Source organism: Macaca mulatta, chromosome X (assembly GCF_049350105.2).
Source record: "Macaca mulatta isolate MMU2019108-1 chromosome X, T2T-MMU8v2.0, whole genome shotgun sequence".
Lineage (NCBI taxonomy): Eukaryota > Metazoa > Chordata > Mammalia > Primates > Cercopithecidae > Macaca > Macaca mulatta.
The window spans coordinates 116,431,529-116,447,688 of NC_133426.1; the positions used below are offsets into that span (position 1 = coordinate 116,431,529).

Below are 16,160 nucleotides of genomic sequence, written 5' to 3' on the forward strand. Positions count from 1 at the left end.
ATAGCAAACCAGCAGAGAATTATTTGCTTCCCCATACTTTAACGAAATGAAAGTCATAAAGCTGACAGTAATTTTCAGCATATCTTGAATCACTAGAGCTTTTCATAAAATTCTTACCTTCCTGCCAGTCTTTTAGCTTAATTTCACAGCAAATAAGAGGGGCTCCAACTCTTCCAGTAGTATAGTCAGTTACTGTGAGGGAAAAAGTAACAGAGAGATTAACATACCACATGTATGTACCAATGTACAGATTTGTACCAATGTACTGGGAATATTAGAGTTAGAGCCAGAGTCAGAAAAATGACAAAAGAAGGAGTGGAAAGTGTGATCACTTTTCAGTATTTCAACTCCATTTCAATAGTGCGATGGATTCCATTGTTGTTACATCATTTTTGCTTTTCATGGTTATATTTTATGTAATTAAGTACAAAGATCTGTTAAAGGAGGAGAGATGGCTCCACCGTTATCTACCTAAGATTGTCGTAACATAGATTTTAATCGGAATTCCTGCTCTACCACTCACTGGCTGTGTAACATGGACAAGTAACTTAGCCTCTCTAAGCCTCCACTTCCTCATCTATGAAATGGAGATAGTAACAAAAGCTACTTCATACAGGGATGTGCTGTGAGGATTAAATGAGATGATACATGGACAATGCTTAACACTTCTTGGCACAAGCTAATCTTTCAAAAGATGCTAGCTATTGTTATCAAACATCATCATGATGATGATATCCCTTTGCAATTTGTGATTATTGCTAGCAATAAACAAATATTTATGGACAGCCTATTATGTAAACAGCATTATATTAACTGTTGTGAAGAAAACACAGGAGAGATAAGAAGACCCTGCACTCAATGACCTTAGGAATGAACTGGGAAGAAATGCATGTGAAACAATTCAGAGAACATTTAAATACTAAACTGCATGGCACTGAAGGTGAGCACAATAGCAGCTTAGAGACTCAAACAATCAATGTAAAATGAAGTAGTTGGGAAAGACATTATTGAAAAGTGGGCATTAAAAGATGGTTGTGATCAATTAGCAAAAAGGACATTCCAAGAGAAGGGTAAAGAAAATACAGAGCAGTGAGACCAAGAATGCCTTCATGAGAAACAGTAAGAAGATTGGCTGGTCTGGAGAGAAGAGCCAGGCATGTTTATATGTGGGGAATAATGGAAAATGATGTTGGATAAGTACACTAGCATCAGATTAAAGATGTCCTGAAAGCTAGGTAAAGAGGTGTTTAGATTTGATACATCAGATATCAAGCAGTGGGTGAGGTGGATGTATCTAATAGAAGGATACAGGATACATTAGAAGTGATGTAATGTAGGCAGACACAGCTGTTAAAAGGCTGTTAGGTCAGGCCAGGCGCAGTGGCTCATGCCTGTAATCCTAGTACTCTGGGAAGCTGAGGTGGGTGGATCACCTGAGGTCAGAAATTCGAGACCAGCCTGGCCAACATGGTGAAACCCCGCCTCTACTAAAAATACAAAACTTAGCTGGGTGTGGTGGCGCATGCCTGTAGTCCCAGCTACTCAGGAGGCTAAGGGAAGAGAATTGCTTGAACCTGGGAGGCGGAGGTTGCAGTGAGCTGAGATTGTGCCACTGCACTCCAGCCTGGGTGACAGAGCAAGACTCTGTCTCCAAAAAAAAAAAAAAAAGGGGGGGGGGTTTTAGGTCAGAGCAGAATGGAGCAATAAAATGTTGGACGACAAAGGTGGTATGGAAGGAAAGGAGAAACCTAATGAAGGAATGATCTGATGACATTTAAAGATATTTTAAAATAAGCAATCAGATGACTTCAAAACTGATACCTGGAATGACTTTAAGGATGGTGATACCACTCACACAAACAAATAATTTGTCAATAGAGAGACAGTTTAGAATAATGGCATTGATTTTGGACACAATGAGTTTAAAGTAAAAATAAGATTATCCAAAAATACAATTTCTATACCCCAGTGTTTCTCAACCTAAAGTGATTTTGCCCCCCAGGGGATATCTGGCAATGTTTGGGGATACGTTTCATTGTCACAGCTGGGGTGAGCCCATAAATATCTGCTTTGGCAACTAAATATCCTGCAATGCATACAAGAGTCCTCAACAACAAAGAATCATCGGATTCAAAATCTGAACATTGTCAAGGTTGGGAAAATTCGCTTTAGGCTGTTGAAAAATAACAAACAGGAAAGCAAAGAAGTCAGGACAGGAACACAAATTTAAGGGGGAGCATAAAAGTGATACTTCATTTTTAATAGTATGGTTCTCCAAAGAAGCGATCATTTATAGAAAGAAGACTAAAGGACCAGGGTGACAGGATTTTGAGGACTGACTGTGGCATAAATATTTATAAGGCGACCGGGCATGGTGGCTTACCACCTGTAATCCCAGCACTTTGGGAGGCCAAGGCGGGAAGATCACCTGAGGTCAGGAGTTCGAGAGCAGCCTGGTCAACATGGTGAAACCCCATCTAAAAATACAAAAATTAGCCGGGCGTGGTGGCACACGCCTGTAATCCCAGCTACTTGGGAGGCTGAGGCAGGAGAATCGTTTGAACCCGGAGGTGGAGGTTGCAGTGAGCCAAGATCATGCCATTGCACTCCAGCCTGGGCAACAAGAGTGAAACTCCGACTCAAAAAAAAAAAAAAAAAGAGTTATAAGGCTTAAAATTAAAGGGTCCACATGATACTTATAACTAAGAATTCATAAACTAAAACTACATTGATTTGCCATGAATCTGATATTAGTTAAGAGGTATTTTAAAGTTGCAATGAATCTGGTATTAGTTAAGAGGTATTTTAAAGTTACCATGGTTTCCAAAGGTAATGCAAATATATTTTATTAGTAGCATCTGATACAGAATATTTACCACATTAATAATGCTTACCCTCAGTAACTGTCCCAGCACCACATGATTCTGTCAGTCCATAACCCTGGCCAATTGGGCAGCAGAAGCAGACATTCATGAATCGGTGTGTCTGAGGAGATAGCGGGGCCCCTCCAGACAGCATCATGCGGACATTCCCTCCCAGCAGAGCCTTCACCTTTTTAAACAGTAACCTTGATAAACGGAGGATAAATGATTTTAATGTACGCATACATTATGCTTGGCAACGCACTAATTGATAAGCTCTGGGAAAGATTCCTCAACTGGTTGAACATCTCAATGTCAGAATCACGGTGAGAATGAGAGGTTAACAAGGCAACAACCAGTAACGCCTTGAAAAAATGCCAGAAAAAACTCTTTAAAAATGAAGAAAGATAATGTGCAGTATCGGGAAACTATGCTGACACAAGTAAATGATCACTTATGTTATCTCGCTTCCAATAAAAAATGCTTCCCCATCCCCACTCCTCAGTGTCACATTTAAAATAACGGTTATGTTCATACACTTACAACACTATTTTATGAATACAATAAATCAGAAACCTTCATGCAATGAAGGTCACTTTTTTAGTTAGAAATGACATTTTTTAAGCTCAAGTGTCTTGATTCAAAAGTCTATTTTAGGTTTTCTTCATGAGACTAAATTTTATAAATAAATCTTAAATATATACTCAATTATTAAAATCTGTTAAATTGCCAAGATCAGAGTCCTCTGCTTGCTGTATGAACAGTAAGACTTAGAATAAAAGAGAAATTCAACCTTATGATCATGGTGGTGATATTCAAATGAATTAAGTTTCCATATATTTATTCATCTTCTGGATTTAAAACCATAAAAAAATTTAAAGGCTCAAACCACAGAGCCTATGAAATGTACTTACAGATTGCAAAGAGGTGCATCATATCCCTTTTTGATCTGTTCCAATTTGTAATCATATCCTATCTTGAACAGAGTTTTCTGAATATAATTCATCTCTTGGACTTTGCTCATAACATTCTTATAAATTCTATCCATGATTTCCTGAAAGTTAAACAAAATATTCAATAATCTGAAAAGAATGGAGACAGTCTTTAGTTGAAGATACCTTACTTGCAACATCTTGGGTAAAAGTCATTAGCATAATGGACATATTTGTTTCTTTAATTATATAATTAATTTCACTGACTACTTGTTCACTACTTCAAAAAGACTAAGGACAGCTATAGGGGTTTCTTTAGTTCTATACATTAAGTTAATCTAATTTTTTTTTTTTGAGATGGAGTCTCACTGTGTTGCCCAGGCTGGAGTACAGTGGCAGGATCTCGGCTCACTGCAAGCTCCACCTCCTGGGTTCATGCCATTCTCCTGCCTCAGCCTCCCCAGTAGCTGGGACTACTGGCCCCCACCACCACACCCAGCTAAATTTTTTGTATTTTTAGTAGAACAGGGTTTTGCTGTGTTAGCCAGGCTGGTCTCAATTCCCTGACCTCGTGATCCGCCCGCCTTGGCCTCCCAAAGTGCTGGGATTACAGGCGTGAGCCACCGCGCCTGGCCAAGTTAATCTACATTTTTAAGAAATGTTAGCTCGAGTTTAGAGAATTTACTCAGCTGTCACCAAAAAAAAAAAAAAAAAAAAAAAAAAAAAAAGAAATCTCTTTGTTACAATATATTCACTTATTGTCAAACAGTACCAAAATACCTATGTTGAATCTATTCATGATGCTTTTCTCTTTTTTTACTACAACTTTGTAATCTTCTTACAGCGTAGCAGAAAGCATTAGTTTCTTAAAATCCTAAGTATCTATAGTTTAAGCATTTCTATTACATTTTAACAGAAGCAAAGAACATGATTCTTGCTCATACAAACTTGAAAAACTGGAGGTAAGACCAGGTTTAAGATATATTGACTCCAAGGTTAATACAAAACAAACAAAAAACCAAAGAGCCCAGACTACCACTAAATGATGTTATCTTGAAATTATTTAACACAAATTAACAAGAATTATTACATAAAGCACACCTGTTTATAAATACGTGTTTCCAAATACTTAAAATATCAATTATCAGTACAAATTAAGGTATGCTATAATGAATAACTTAATGGGCAGTTCTTTTAATATTAGAACAGAGCCACTCACAAATGAAGACAGCAGAACCATCCCTTAAAAAGGTTACCACAGGTCAGGCGCGGTGGCTCACGCCTGTAATCCCAGCACTTTGGGAGGCCCAGGCGGGTGAATCGTGAGGTCAGGAGTTCGAGACCAGCCTGGCCAAGATGGTGAAACCCCGTCTCTACTAAAAATACAAAAATTAGCCGGGCGCGGTGGCAGGCACCTGTAATCCCAGCTACTCAGGAGGCTGAGGCAGGAGAATCGCTTGAACCTGGGAGGCGGAGGTTGCAGTGAGCCGATATCACACCACTGCACTCTAGCCTGGGTGATAGAGCAAGACTCTGTCTCAAAAAAAAAAAAAAAAAAAAAAAGTTACCATTACATAGCACTCAAGCATGGTACAATATTGTTTTCTCCATTTCCACAAGAGGAGTCACTACTATATAACTGAAATATTTCTCTACATCTGTGACAGAATCCCCAATCATTCCCTAGCAGGACTTGAACATCCTATAACCATCCTTCTTAAAAAGCATATGAGATCTTTAAAAAGGGGGGTGGGGTGGGGGGAGGGGAGCGGGGGCAGGGGCTTGGGAATGAGACAGATGTGTGAGAACCATGTCTACTGTTCTTTCCAGCACTGGGTACTAATCATAGACTTAGGCAAGGCCTTGAGGAGTAAGGAACATAACACAGTTGTAACATGTTGGCAGAGTTTATGGTTAGCACATTAAGTCACCCTTTATCTCAACCTAACATTACATGATGTTCAATGGAGCCACAGCTGATAAGTAGTGACTTATTCTGAATTCTCATTGTGAATGTTATAGTATTCAATCAATCTTTCATTCTGACCCAGGAAAGAAACAAACTCAAATAACAGACTCTACCAAAAATAATTCTCAATAAAAAGTGTATTTCTTTTAAATGGCCTATTTCTGGAGAAATAGGAGGAGCTAAAAAGGAAACCCGATAATATTTGATGAGGTGCCATTGGACTAGCAACATAGGAGACCATTTACTATCTCAAGGCCTCAAGAAATAAGAAAAGTGTCATTGGAACCTGGATGAGGACTCTAGCCATGGGAAAGACCTGGTTACAAACAATGGGAAGGAGACTAACCAACAGGGTCTCCTGACAACTGCTAGAATTTGCAGCCCAGCAGGAAAGGAGCAAAGGTAATAAGTGTGCAGACTCTCTCTCTTTCTGCCCTCTGATCTCTCATGAGGGCCTCCAATTGGCCGAACCCAACCAGAAGTCATAAGGCAAGGACGCACTGGTAATTCGTGCATAGAACGTAGCCCCTCAAGACACAAAGTAAAGCAGGGAAGAACAGACAACGGGCAGTTAGAGGATAAGCAGCCTATGTGTTAACTGTGCTTATCCTTCAGGCCCAAAATCGGGGATCACTTCTTTTTTATTATTTATTTTTTTTTATTATACTTTTAAGTTCTAGGGTACATGTGCACAATATGCAGGTTTGTTACATATGTATACATGTGCCATGTTGGTGTGCTGCACCCATTAACTAGTCACTTACATTAGGTATATCTCCTAATGCTATAGCTCCTCCATCCCTGCACCGCACAACAGGCCCCAGTGTGTGACGTTCCCCTTCCCGTGTCCAAGTGTTCTCATTGTTCAATTCCCATCTATGAGTGAGAACACGCAGTGTTTGGTTTTTTGTCCTTGCGATAGTGTGCTGAGAATGGTTTCCAGCTTCATCCATGTCCCTACAAAGGACACGAACTCATCCTTTTTTTATGGCTGCACAGTATTCCATGGTGTATATGTGCCACACTTTCTTAATCCAATCTGTCACTGATGGATATTTGGGTTGGTTCCAAGTCTTTGCTATTGTGAATAGTGCCACAATAAACATTCGTGTGCATGTGTCTTTACACCAGTTAGAATAGTGATCATTAAAAAGTCAGGAAACAACAGGTGCTGGAGAGGATGTGGAGAAATAGGGACACTTTTACACTGTTGGTGGGACTGTAAACTAATTCAACCATTGCGGAAGACAGTGTGGCGATTCCTCAGGGATCTAGAACTAGAAATACCATTTGACCCAGCCATCCCATTACTGGAGATTACTTCTTTAACACCTCAGCCCTTACCTCTTCCTATGTTATCTGATAAGGTTTGCTACGGAATTCTGTATGCTAGATAATAAAGCCAATGTATTGTTTTCCAAAATGAAATAATAACAAGAACATACAACAGTCCTAAATAGACAGCCATAGTGGTTAAGAAGACTGGTGGACTGATACTCCACCAGTATCAGATTGGTGGAGTTCAAACATTGATTCCATCACCTATGAGCTGTGTGGCTTTGGGGCAACTTTCCTTCTTTGTAAGATAGGGGTAACAGGGCCCACCTCGCAGTCTTAGAATTAAGTGAGATCATTTATCTAAGGCATTTCGCACAGTGCCTACCTAGCACATAGGAAGCACTGCACTAGCTATTATTAGCAACTTTATATTGTGGTTTTAGTCAGAAGCCTCTTCTTTCTGTTTGAAAACTTTATGAATTACACAGAACCTCTAAATAAAAAGGCAAAGTCTTCTCTGACCTATTCTACTTCTTTGTTATTTGGTAATTTTGCAATTAGAAGCTAAAACGACCATAAAGTATCTTCCATCTGTAATTCTCAGAAAAATCTGGACTGAATACTTTCTTATCTAATCTCAGACTTTCCATATACCAAAGTAATTCTGTGAAAGATACTGGGATAAGATTTCAAGTCTGATCATAATATAAGCAGTAGCGACACACAGTCTTTCTGGAGTTTCTGAAGCATAAAAAAGCTAGAAGATATTTGATTACACAAATCTGAAACATGGTGTTAAATGTTTCAAAATTCATCATTACAAGGCTATAAAATGTAACATCTTGTTGTTTTTTGTTTTTAAGGCAGTATTTCACATGAGGATTCTGAATATATAGAATTAAACATTTTTCCTTTGGGAGCTCTCTCCAATTTTCAGTTTACTTAATCACCGTAAGAGGGTTGGGAGGGCTTAGATCCTCGACCTTGTATATGATTCTTCAGCTCCCTAGGATGGCTTAAAGTTTCCTCATTTTTTAAATTAAGAGATTAAACAAGATGGTCTTTAGAGTATGTTCTATCTTAAAATGGTCTGACCAATTCTCACAGTAGGTAATCTGAACTAGGTCATTTTCATCACCTAATTTTCATGTATCAGCAAACTCAAACAGGCATACATTTCAAAAGCTTGCCATTTTGTCTTCCCCAGTACGGTACCTAAGATTTTAATGAACATATTTGCTATGATTTCAACAAGGTAAAATTATTTTAAAATGTAGACATATCTAAGAGTATTACTTTTTAAAAGGTCCAAGTACGAGCAATAAATTAAATAAACGATCCTCTTATGCTCATATTCATATTCTGTACTCACCGGAACAGCAGCCATAAGTGTGGGCTTCAGTACAGTACAGTCTCCTTTGCTTCCTTTTTTAATTTTGCTGGACTACATTAAAGAAAAAGTAAATATGATCAGGAAAACCAACCTTAACAAAACATGTTGTAATTCAAGTATTAATAACAAATATAGAAGTTACACATGGAATTTGAGCTGTTATTGCGCTGTGATTATCTGTTAACAACTATCATAACCTACAAGTCTCAAGTGTAAGTACTTTAGTGCTACAGATAACTGCTTCTAGCACATTTCACCTTCCTTAGAGGAGAAACCTTGATCCAGGATAAGAAGAGAATGGGATATTTTGATGAATCAAACATTCTTATTAATAGCACACTATCAAATACAGCACAGACTACTACTACATTTTCAAAAAAAATTGATTAAGACAGATATAACACTAAAACAAAATTGAAGGTGATTTTAACTTTCTTTGATTAACCAATAGGCAAAGCCACATCTTAAAGACACGACTATATGGCCGGGCGTGGTGGCTCAAGCCTGTAATCCCAGCACTTTGGGAGGCCGAGACAGGCGGATCACGAGGTCAGGAGATCGAGACCATCCTGGCTAACACGGTGAAACCCCGTCTCTACTAAAAAATACAAAAAAACTAGCCGGGTGAGGTGGCGGGCGCCTGTAGTCCCAGCTACTCAGGAGGCTGAGGCAAGAGAATGGCGTAATCCCGGGAGGTAGAGCTTGCAGTGAGCTGAGATCTGGCCACTGCACTCCAGCCTGGGCGACAGAGCGAGACTACATCTCAAAAAAAAAAAAAAAAAAAAAAAAAAAAGGAAAACCACTATGAACATCAATTAACATCATACTGAAACTCTAATTTGGTAATACCCTAGTTGGTAAGATACAGAGAACACTGCCAGGGACAAAGTAGAGATACACATATATATATACATAAATGTGCACATATTCTCTTTTAATCTTTCTTATACACATAAATACAATTTGGTATTTCAAATGTTAGATCAGTTGGTAGAAAAGTTGATAAAGTAACCCACTGAAAAAGCAAGATAAAAATAAAAATCTGCTATAACACAGTTATTAGCCTGCAAGTTTAGGTGTTTGTCACACGTTAGCCATTGCTAATACAGGAAAGAAGAAAACCAGCTGTTAAGCAGTGTGATCCATAAGAACTACCAGCTTGGCCATATAGAGGATGGTTCTCCTGATAGAACTAAGTTGCCTTTCTCCTACTTTTCTTTAATATGGATAAAGGAGATAAAATAACTTGTTTTACGTGTGTGCAAGGATGTGCAAATTTGCAAGTGGAAACCTACACAGAAACCAGGTACACCACACACAGGAGGGCTGCTCTGCAGAGACAAAATGGGCTCTCATGTCCTTCAGGTCAGAGTTGCCCTCTGCATGCTATTGACCAGTTCTTGCTACAGAGAGCAGTTCTGGGATAGCAGAAGCCACAAGAAGCCCTTCTTTGTTTTTTTTACTTAGTAATTTCATCAGTTATTGCGTCTTCTTGTGATCATAGTAATCCTGGTTATGACAATATTGCTCTCATCAGTTGGCTCCAAATGTGGTGCTTCTAGTCTCCTGCGTCCTTCTGATTTCCTATGTGAGGGAAGTTCCTGTGTTTTAGATTCCTAAAGATTGAGAGTCTTTACAATAGTTCATTTAAAAAGTAGGTGTGAATTTTATTGAACAGGCTTCTAATGTACTAGCTTAGCCTAAGAGACAGCAAGAATTAAGTCAGACCAGCAACAGACTCCAACTGTCCCTCCTTTCCCACACTGAGGCTATTGTTCTCAGAAAGGCAGTGAAAAATCAAAGAGTGGCTAGTCCCAGCTTCCAAATTCACAAAGGGAAAAAAAATTATACTCAAAGTTTACTGAAATGTTTTCTACATTTTGATAATGTCTCTGAGCATAAGAAAAACCCATGACAATAAAACATAATCATCAGAGATTTTACTAAATTTTTTTTAGAGTTTAAGCCTCAGTCTTATTGATAGGTCTACTTTGATTTTACTAGGTCAAGTTCTGTTTATCAACTGGATAGTGTATTTATTCATTCCATTACTATTCTAGCAGATTTTAAGTGTGAATTTATAGCTGAGTGGTATAGTCAAACACAGCAGCACCCTGTCATACAAAGATTGTGTTTCTTAAAGTAAAAACCTAGGAGTTGTTTGGAACAGAATGCTTTCTCACAGAAAAAGCCACTTTAAAAGGAGGCTGGATTCTTCTTTCAAAGAGAATCCAATGTGGTAATGACTAGGAGGGGACACAAGGGACATTCACGGGTATTGAAAATGTTCTTTGTTTTCCTAATCTAGATGGTGATGATCACAGAGGTCTATATGTATATATACTTATTAAATCTAATCAAGCAGTACACTTAATATTTGTGCACTTTGAGTCATACATAAAAAAAAAAACACAAAAAAAAGGTGACTAGAATCTCAAGTTCAAAAAAAAACTATTTAACATTTTTTGTTTTAATAGTATACAACCTATCTAGCCTTTCCCTAAAATGGTATTTCTACAAATAAAGTATTACAATTTCTAACTGTGAACACCAAGGACATATCTTACCAACTCCATGCTCCATGGAGACTCAAACAAAAGGCAGCATTGCCGGGGGTGGGGGGGTGGGGCGTCTGAAAAACAACAGCTGGGCCCCCAGTGTTGAAGGAGCAGAGCCACATATAGACAAGTCATTCCTACCTATACTCGCTTTATCTTTCAGCATCCAGAACCCCACAGCTTCTTTAGTGGCTTTTTTTTTCCCCCTATGCCTGGTTGAAGCTTTTCTACAGCAACTATTCCAAAGAAGACATAAAACAGAACTGTGGACAATAGTATTAGGTGTGTAATTTCAAATGGGTATAACATATATGAGTTAGCCCCACCCATTGTTGGGATTTCTGCTATGAACTACAGGAAGAAGGAAGAATCCTAACTTAGTATGGTGAGCTGAGACTACCTTTGGAGATGCCTCAGCCCTTACCAATAGAACTTTCTGTGATGATAAAAATATTCTTTATCTTTGCTGCCTAATATGGTAGCCATTGGTCACACATAGCTATTGAGCGCTTGAAATATGGCTAAAGCAAATGAATTTTTTTTTTCAATTTTACTTAATTTTTATTTAAATATCTGCCTAGTGGCTACTGTATCAGACAGCACTGCTCCAGAAAAATCTCAGAAAAACTGGGCCAAAACCCTAACATATATCCTCCCAGAAAACCCACCAATGCTCCTGGGTAGTGTGTCAAAAAGGCTCACTGTATTTATATTCTCTATCATAGTTCTCAAGAGTAAAAATCTAGTAGAGAAAGATAAAAATAGTTATTCATTCTGAAATAATTGTAAGGCTGGGCGCAGTGGCTCACACCTGTAATCCCAGCACTTTGGGAGGCTGAGACGGGCGGATCACTGGAGGTCAGGAGTTCGAGACTAGCCTGGTCAACATGGTGAAACCCCATCTCTACTAAAAATACAAAAAAATAGCAGGGCGTGGTGGTGGGCGCCTGTAGTCCCAGCTACTCCGGAGGCTGAGGCAGGAGAATCGCTTGAACCCGAGAGACAAAGGTTGCAGTGAGCCAAGATCATACCATTGCACTCCAGTCTAGGCGACAGAGCAAAAGAAAAGAAAAAAGAAATAATTTAAAAATATATAGCTAAAGCAATGCTAACACATCCACAGGGTAATTTCCTATAGCTACATATTGTTCACGGAAGCTATTTTGATGTCAAGGAGAAAGCTTTAGCTGAATTAAAATATCTCGTGTCCTAGTATTATGTTCTCAGCCGAACTATGCAGCATCATATAATCATGCCAATATGAAAAGTTTGTCACCTGGTCAGAGAGTGTAAGTGGAGAAGAATATCCAATCCTGCAGCCATAGGTAAAGCAAGATATCTCTGCTGTCAGTTCTAGCACATGAGCCAAAGGCAAGTAGCCAATATATGTGTCCTTTGGTCTAAAACAAAATAAGAGAAATATTTTAACCATTCTTGAAAAGGCATTTGAAGTTAGAAATACCAAGAACTTTATCATTTTAATATAGATTGAGTTTAGAGAATGCTGAACATGAACTCTGATTTCTAAGAAGAAAGTTAAAGAACTATCTTACCCCAGTCCAGGTATTCTTTCACATTGGCCTGTCATTCCAGCTATCAAATTGCTATGATGCATCATCACTCCCTTAGGTCGGCCAGTAGAACCACTAGTATACATAACAATGGCCATGTCTGAAGGCGTTGGTCTACTTGGAGGAATGCCCACTAAATGAATGAATGAAAAACACCACATTTACTTCAGTTCAAAAGTTAAATTACTAAACAATAATACGATATTTAGATTTTGCATAATGATAAACTATCAATAGACAGTATTTGCTTTAAATCATCAAAATGAGCTGGGTGAGGTGGCTCATGCCTGTAATCCTAGTACTTTGAGAGGCCAAGGTGGGAGGATGGACCCCTTGAGCCCTGGATTTTGAGACCAGCCTGGTCAACATAGCAAGACTCTCTCTCTACAAAAACTAAAAAAGTTAGCTGGATGCAGTGGCATGCACCTGCAGTCCTTGCTACTCAAGAGGATGAGGCAAGAGGACTGGGTGAGCCTAGCAGGTTGAGGATATAGTGATCTATGGTCATACCACTGTGCTCCAGCCTGGGCTAGAAAACAAAAATGTTTATCAAATTCTGGTTACAGTGAGCATTTTGGACTCAATTTGGCCCATTTTCTGGATGTTTAACCTAATCCCTGTCTGTGCTTTGCCTCTCCACAGTGTTGTATACAGAGCAATGTCGTAGAAAGATTTCTGGGACTTTGGAGTATCAGGAGGACAGAGTATTGTGTATAAACTTCTTAGGCCTCAGTTTCTCATCTCTAAAATAAGACAGTTGGACAGATTGTGGTTACTAACCACTAGTGGGTATCAGAATCACCTGCAGAACTTAAATAAAATACTATTTCTGAACCCCCTTTCTGAAAATTCAGATTCAATATGTCTGGGATAGAACGAAGCTCCACAAGTGATTCTCATATATGCCCCTGATTGAAAACCACTGGATCTGATCTTTAAGGTGATTCCAATGCTAAAATTCGAAGGTGATAAGTTTTAAACAGCACCCTGGAGCTTCCACTTTCAAGACAGTGTATAGTGCTAACCTAGTAACCACTTTTCCTTCCAAGAATATACCAAAGTGGCTAAGAAGCCACAGATATATCATCAGAATTAAATACAAGTTTAACAGGATTATCAGATTTTAAAATCTTTACACAAATTATTTACATTTTTATACACATTAAAATAAAATTATTTTAAAACAGTGAGCTATACCACTGAAACAAAGATAGTTACACTTAAACTGGCTAATTTTAAGGCTTTTTAAAGATACAGTCATAGTTTATAAACCAAGCAAGTAAGGACTGCATATTTCCTCTGATGATTAACCAAAGCAACAGCAGTAGCTAAATTCTTAATCTAAGCACATAATGTGATACTTTGCTTCTGCCCACTTTTAAGTAAATATGCAAAAAAGTGGCATCATAATAACTGCCTGTACCACAAAAACATATGTATCCTATCTATTGCAGAGATGAGTAGAACTAAGCGGGATATGTGGCCTATTACATTATTGCTCACACAAAATTATGAAGACTGCTGACCCCTTAGTTTGCTACCAACACCCTTTGGTGAATCAGCAGAACTGCAACTGATCCCTACCAATCAGGACTTTTCAGTCAAGTTTATCCCAGTCTTACAGGGTCAACCTGGTGTAGAGAAATAATTCTCTACGGGTCTCATGTTCCACACATCTCGCAAGCAGAGACATTGACTTTGTTCCAGACTATCTTTACAAGGATATTTGCAAAGAGATAGTGTCTCTCCCCAGAGCAAACAGCAGGCATGCTTACTGTCCAGTACAATAAGATAATAAGATATTCAGGCTCTTTAAGCTCAGAGTTCCTCTCTTATGACACAAATGTTGATATGATACTCTGGCTACTGCTATTGTTGTGAGTAAAAAACTGTCCCTCACCTCAGACCCAAAAGTCTATGGCCCCAAGAAGTTTTGCAGGCTCATCTGTTTGCCAGCAAGCAGGGTAAAACCTCAGACTCTCTGCCATTCTGGACACATGGCAGAAAGCTATAATCCATACCTGTTATTATAAACGCATGTTCATTCTCTAACAGTAAAATGTTCAGAAGCTGAGTAGTGGTTCGACCAACATTTTCTCCTGCAAAAATGTATCCTTTCCCTCATTATAGTATGGTATTATGACCATCGCATTAAACATGATAAGAAAACTCTTCAAATGGAGTATTAATTTCCTCAACTCTCTGCCCTGATGGCCAACTGACATTTTGCTACAAGGTACACTTACTTGCTTTAAATGAAATACCAACTACCACTTCAGTGGTAAAATACATCCAAGCATTAATCTTGGTAAACAGTTTTGCATCCTCTGAAACATCCTTAAGATAACTAGCATTAAGCATTTATTTCAGAAAGTTTACTGAATGGAAGGCCTGAAATATTTTTCTTTTATGAGGCCCAAATTGGAAGGTTATAGTGGGTTATTTAAAAAATGAAGAAACATTTGGCAGCAACTGCCATAAAGTCTGAACCACTGATTACATCTCAACCATTTAGTGAAATTTACTAACTTACTTTTTTTGAGGAGAAATGGAGGGAAAATCTTAATCATATATGGTCTTGATGGTTTTTAAAGAGTTTTAAACTTTTTTTTTTTTCAGTCAAAGAACTTTTGTGGATTTACTCATATCACTTGTTTCCCTAACCTACCGAAATAACTAACCTGGAATAGGTAAATAAAATTGTTTCTACTGCTGTACTTACAGTTTTCTGGGTTGGATCCCAACTCTTCTACTGATTGCATGCTGTGAATCTCAAAACCTTCCGGGTACTCTGCTTTATTGATAGTCTTATTGTCCACATAAATGATATGTTTTACACAACTGATATCTAACAATGCAGTCTGTTAGGCAGAAAGAAAAAAACCAGCTATTAAATTTGAGCCTGCAACAAAAATTCACTTACTGAATATTTTTCTGTCCTGCCAGACAATGCAACCATGAATTAAAAGAAAATTTCATATTTACCTTAAGTTTACTTTCCAGAAGTTCAACACTGGTAATCAGATAGGAAGCCTCAGATTCATTTAGCCCATGAACTACTGCTTCTTTGCCAAGTGTGGCATATAAAGTCACAACTACATAATAAAAATAAACAGAAATATTAAGTAATAAACATCTATTAGAAATGGATATTATTGAAGTCAGTCTTTAATAATAGGTACACTTAGAGACACAAAGACATTGTGTATTTTAATTTGATTTCATAGTCTCTGTCACCATCCTTTAACCTTGCTTCAAACTCCCTCGGAGCCCAAAGTTTTCCTTACAAATTCCCAGAACTCTCACTTCCTAAACCTGAAGAAACCCAGAAACACTCGTACTGCCACAGCTGATCAAAAATCTGTCAATTAAGATGCTCAAGGCCAATTGGTACTGGCTGAACTCTTAAGTCAGGTCAGACTGGCCCAGCTCGGGCTTCCTCTTGATACACACTTTCATTGGCCATAGCCTCCAAAGAATGGATAAGTCCTTGAAAATCTTGAGGATCTTAAGTCATAAGATCAGCCACAGATAATGTCCTTACTCCTTCTAAGAAGCTGCTTTAGTGAGTCCAATGTCCAATGTGATTGGTGACCTC

At 38.4% G+C, this 16,160-nt stretch overlaps 1 protein-coding gene across 8 annotated transcripts in view; it reads right to left on the reverse strand.

Annotated features, from left to right (window-relative positions):
* ACSL4 (acyl-CoA synthetase long chain family member 4) overlaps positions 1-16,160 on the reverse strand; it is an 82,575-nt gene that overhangs the window by 16,168 nt on the left and 50,247 nt on the right. For all 8 annotated transcript variants that reach the window (XM_077987801.1, XM_028841781.2, XM_015127978.3 and 5 more), the window contains 8 exons: positions 15,548-15,657; positions 15,285-15,423; positions 12,545-12,695; positions 12,268-12,391; positions 8,413-8,484; positions 3,776-3,915; positions 2,895-3,067; positions 118-192 (listed from right to left, as the gene is read on the reverse strand). In XM_077987801.1, coding sequence (XP_077843927.1) covers positions 118-192; positions 2,895-3,067; positions 3,776-3,915; positions 8,413-8,484; positions 12,268-12,391; positions 12,545-12,695; positions 15,285-15,423; positions 15,548-15,657 — 984 coding nt within the window. The remainder of the gene's footprint in view (positions 1-117; positions 193-2,894; positions 3,068-3,775; positions 3,916-8,412; positions 8,485-12,267; positions 12,392-12,544; positions 12,696-15,284; positions 15,424-15,547; positions 15,658-16,160) is intronic.